Source organism: Nanorana parkeri, unplaced genomic scaffold (genome assembly GCF_000935625.1).
Source record: "Nanorana parkeri isolate BGI_ZX_2015 unplaced genomic scaffold, ASM93562v1 scaffold270, whole genome shotgun sequence".
Lineage (NCBI taxonomy): Eukaryota > Metazoa > Chordata > Amphibia > Anura > Dicroglossidae > Nanorana > Nanorana parkeri.
The window spans coordinates 319821-324645 of record NW_017306538.1 but is presented as its reverse complement, the minus strand read 5'-3'; the positions used below and the strand labels follow the sequence as shown (position 1 = coordinate 324645).

Here is a 4825-nt window from a genome sequence, read left to right as displayed (position 1 = left end):
TCGCTATGGATTGTTTAATAGGCAACAGGTGAGTAATTTGTGCCTAAAATACCACAAGTCACAAATCAGAAACTAAAATATATATCATTTTTTAAACAAAGTCACAAACGCCACAAGGAAGGTGGAAGGGGACTTAGGTTAGGTTTGGCAAATGTTTCCTTTACCAAAGAAAAAAAGGTTTGGGGCCCTCAGTCACCTAATGTTTCAAATAAAACAATATAAATATAGACTAGAACATTTAAAAACAATGATAAAAGCACAAATGTATTATTTCAAAGGCCTTAAAGATCATAGAAATAGAAAAAAAGAAAAGGGGACACAGTAAAGTGCTGTACAACTAACGAACATCGAAAGGTGTTTGAGGTTAGAGGAGTCGTAATATCCTGATAGTGTCAAATATATATAATCATATATAAATAGAGAAATCTCTAGCTGGTCCTGGAGTCGCTGGATGGCAAAAACTTTTCTAGTTGGAAGATCAGGTCAACTGCAGCATTAACGTCCGGAACAATATGGCCAGGTTCTACCAAGGCAGGGTCGATCCTGAAATCCCGGTGACCATGAAATACTGTTTCAGTAACTGACTGTGTGGGGTCAGCAGGCACTTCGGCGTGAGGGTTGTAGATCCCAGTGCAAACCAGAACAGACTTACAATGAGTGGCACCAGGGCAGGACAGCTCACTTTCCCATGCTGCCTCCACATCCTGAGAAACGGTTGTGACTCGGGCTCCAGTGCCGGCCTGCACTAGTGCCTCGGAGTCTTTGGTAGAAGTTCGCTCCTTAAGGTAGCGGTTGTAGAGATTAGCACCATAGATATCGGTCATTAGGTTGTCCCTGTAAAATAAGAGAAACAAAGGTCACACTGCAGCTGAAAACCTGCTGGAATATCACGCCTGTACTGTAGAGAAGGGAAGGGTAGGAGAACACTGTCCTTTACCAATGAGGGGTAAGTGTATTTTGGTATCGCATTTAAAAAAGCAGATTCATTCTATTTTTTACTTGAGACAGAATGTAACAAAGGTTTTTGTCACATTGTATTAGTCTGTGTTCTTCCTCTCGTCTTTCTTGTTGTGTTAGTGCAGGGGTAGAAATCTTCCCCTAAGATGATATATGCATTTAACATGTTTTAGGCGTGTTATTTACCTGTAAAAGTCTCCTTTGTGTAGACATCCAAAAGCCCCAAAACAGCTGCAGCTACAAGTACTCGTCCAAATACTCTGTATTGGTGCATCCCTAATCAAAACTCTATTTGACTGTGCTAAATAGCGCTTCTCATTGGTCAGCGTGGTCACCTGACCATGCTGACCAATGAGTGCTTGCAATTTGCGAGCAAAATTCAAAATGCATAGGGCAGGACCGCGCTGGACAGCAGTACGGGGTACAGATAGTACACCTGTGCTGGCGGAGGGTAAGGACTGTTCGCTGAAAGGTAAGTATAGCCGGTGGGTGGGGGTGTTTGGGAGAGACTGGGCCAGATTTGATTGGGTAATTCCATTTTCCCATATTACTTGGGAAAGTGAACTTACACTTTAATGCACATTGTGCGTGTAGGAGAGTTCTGCTGCCTGGCTACCACAATATGGCACACAGTGGAATAGCGCAGCACTCAACGCACACACACATGTCCTACGCGTGCGTTTATTTGCATGCAGATGGCGGGGGCAGCGGGGTTGGTTTTAATTATTTATTTATTTTACTTTATCCCTTTTATTTTTTATATATTTTATTACTTTTTACTTTTTTTTATAACTTAATTTTTTATTATTTACTTTTCTTTTTTTCCACTTAATTTTATTCCTATCACATAGGGGATTAAAAACCCCTATGTGATAGTTTGGAGGTGACAGGTTCTCTTTATGGAGCATGCCCTCCAGCAGGGAACAGATGTTCTGTGCAGTTCCTGACCGCTGAGACAGGTGGCGCTGTGATTACAGTGTTCCAGTCTCAGTGATCACACAGAGCAGACGAAGAACAGACGTTCTTCGTCTGCTCTACGGGCTCTATGGTGAGCTCATGTGCCGTGGTCACGGGTCCCCTAGAGGAGCGGGGGACCCCGAAAACCAAGGCAGGGGGGCCCGGATAGGATCACTGCTGCTCGATTTGATACAAGTGATCCAATTAGAAAAACGAGCAGTGGCTCCACGCTGTACATTTAGTTCTGCTTGTCCGGAGCAGGGCTAAATGTACAAAAAAACTACTCACCCGGCGCCCCAAACTGCATGTCCCGGGCGTCGTGCGATAGGAATTCCACACCCCTGATTCTGCAGCAACGTTACAGCTGGGTGACAGTTGCATATCTTTACATGCATTTTCAAGTGCACTTTTTTATTTAAAGGGTATAGCCTGTATTAATACGAATTTTCAATGATTTACATGCAATTCCATTCATCTGTAAAGAATAGGGATGCACAGATACCGATATTTATCTTTTGGTACTCGCCGATACCGAGTACCAATACCAGTACTTCTGCTAGCATGGAGCCGGCTTCCCGGCCAATTAGAAAGCCAGGCGGCATGTCATTACCCACTGCCTTGCTTCTTGATTGCCCAGGAAGCCAGCTCCATGATGTTTGGCCGGGAAGCCGGCTTCCCAGCCAATCAGGAAGCTGGGAGGTGGGTCATTATCTGCCACAAGGCTTTCTGATTGGCCAACTCTATGCTGATTCGCTAGGAAGTTGGCTTACTAGTATCTTACTATACTAGTATCGGTGCATCCCTAGTATGGAAATAGCATTTTTTTTTTCCTAAATACAATTTTAAAAAAAATGTGCATTTTATTCAAATCTGCAAGTCTATAAGAATAAATGCACTGGATGAAAATGCTAATTTTAAAACAAATAGTAACGAATATAACACCACAGACGGGGCGTCCCAAGTCCGGGTGTCACTCAGTTACTAGACCGGGTGACACCCCGCCGCGTCGTCAGTGCACGTTATGTCACCACGCGCATGCGCGATTACGTCAGCGCACGTGTGCGTGACGTGATCGCGCATGCGTGACCATCTGAAAGAGGAGGGGACGTTCACCCGGCGGGATTAGGTATGCCGCCAGGTCCCCTCGTCTCTCCTGACACTGTCGGGCTCCCGGTCCATGACCAAGTCCCCGACTTTTTAGAGAGTGGTGACACCACTGAGCACAGGTATACATCAAACATTTGCTGCACCTACAATAGCTGAAGCTAAAAGATTACATTACCCAACAGCATAGAGTGTTTGGATAGGATTATTCCACTGCATCTTCGCCGCTTTGGATCGGATGAGGTATTCTGCATAGTGGTAAGTCACCTCGCTGGGCTTGCCCATTAAAACCTCATACTTCAGTTCCTTTCCTGTAATCTTCTTATAGATGCTTTCAAGACAAACCATAAATATTCCATGTCCAAACCTGAAAAACACAGACAACAAATCCATAAAAACATTTGGCCATATGAGTGCCCTGGAATGACAGCACATTAAGAAAGCCAGCAGCGTTCTCAGGCTGAAGTATTCCACTGTGACACTAGAGGGAGCAGTTCATAAACACACACAGCACCCGCCATTGTAAACTCCAAAAAATGATCATACAGACGATTTATTTATTATTTACAGGTATTTATATAGCGCCGACAATTTACGTAGCGCTTTACATAGTGCACATTCACAGCGGTCAAGGAGATTACAATCTATAAACTCTATTGTGAGATAAGCTCTATTAATAGATCCTAGACACAATCAGATCTACCTAGTTCATCAAAGAAGCCATAGAGGATCCTGAGAACATGCATTAAACTGAAGAGATGTACCTATCCATGAAACAGCTCAATGCATGCAAACAATATGCTTTGTTGCAGTAAGAGAAAGCTAAAGCAGCGTTTCTCAACCTTTTTTTTTGTATAGGCCAATGTAGTTGGATCTGTATGTGCGTTATAATTAATCGATTAATCGATTTAAAAACATTTCGATTAATCGAACAGGAAAATTTTAATCATTACCAGCCCTACTTTTTTTTTTAAAGTCAAGGCACCCAAGTCTAAAATGTCAGATTTTAAGGGGGAACCCACGCAGCAACACCCAAAAACAGTAGGTTACCCCCTTCACATCAAAATGCCCCTTTACATCAAAGTCACCCTTTGCATCAGTAGACTCCTTTCACATCAGGAGCCCTCCTTTCATATTAGAAGCCTCACTTTCATATCAGTCATTAGCCCTTCACATCACAGTCCCACTACCACAAAGTTTGGAGGCTCCCCTGAGGAGGCCAGGGGGGACACCAGTGTGCCATGGCAGCATGGTTGAGAAAGGCTGAGCTAAAGTACCCATAGATTTAAAGCAATTTCCTTGAATATAGCTTATAAGAATTGTATGCCTGTGGGTTATCCCTGACTATTCAACCTAACCACAAAGAAATAATGAATTGCCTAGGATAGATGACTGATCATTACTGTCCCCCCAACCAAGGATTCTGCAAGTGTCTGAATACAATAACCTGCAATGGAGATCACCTCATCCACACACGGGTGAAACAAGAGAAATCCAAGTGTGTATGACTAGCCTAATGACTGGAGCCTATTCTTGCAAAGACCTTGTTTATGAAATCTGACCTTTCTATATTTCCTATAGCAATATTTCATAGTTTGCTTTTAAGGGCCCATTCACACCACCTCCAGATCACCTCCAGACCAGACTGTTTCTGGACCTAAAATGCATCCCAATGTTTCCCTATGGTCTTCTTGGCCTCAGTTCACACCACCACAGTCAGTTCCAGACCAGCAAAATACTGCGTGTCACATTTTGTCTGGTCTGGAACGCACTGGAACACTACAAACGCGTCAAGAACGCAACTGGA

The 4825-nt window shown here is 43.5% G+C and overlaps 1 protein-coding gene across 1 annotated transcript in view; it reads right to left on the bottom strand.

The window, feature by feature from the left end:
• Nucleotides 1-280: 280 nt before the first annotated feature.
• Nucleotides 281-4825, bottom strand: part of LOC108787574 (cat eye syndrome critical region protein 5 homolog) — a 19644-nt gene continuing 15099 nt past the window's right edge. The window contains exons 8-9 of the mRNA XM_018557167.1: nucleotides 3197-3385; nucleotides 281-834 (exon numbers count right to left, since the gene is read on the bottom strand). Of these exons, the coding sequence (XP_018412669.1) occupies nucleotides 429-834; nucleotides 3197-3385 (595 nt within the window). The 3' untranslated portion in view covers nucleotides 281-428. The remainder of the gene's footprint in view (nucleotides 835-3196; nucleotides 3386-4825) is intronic.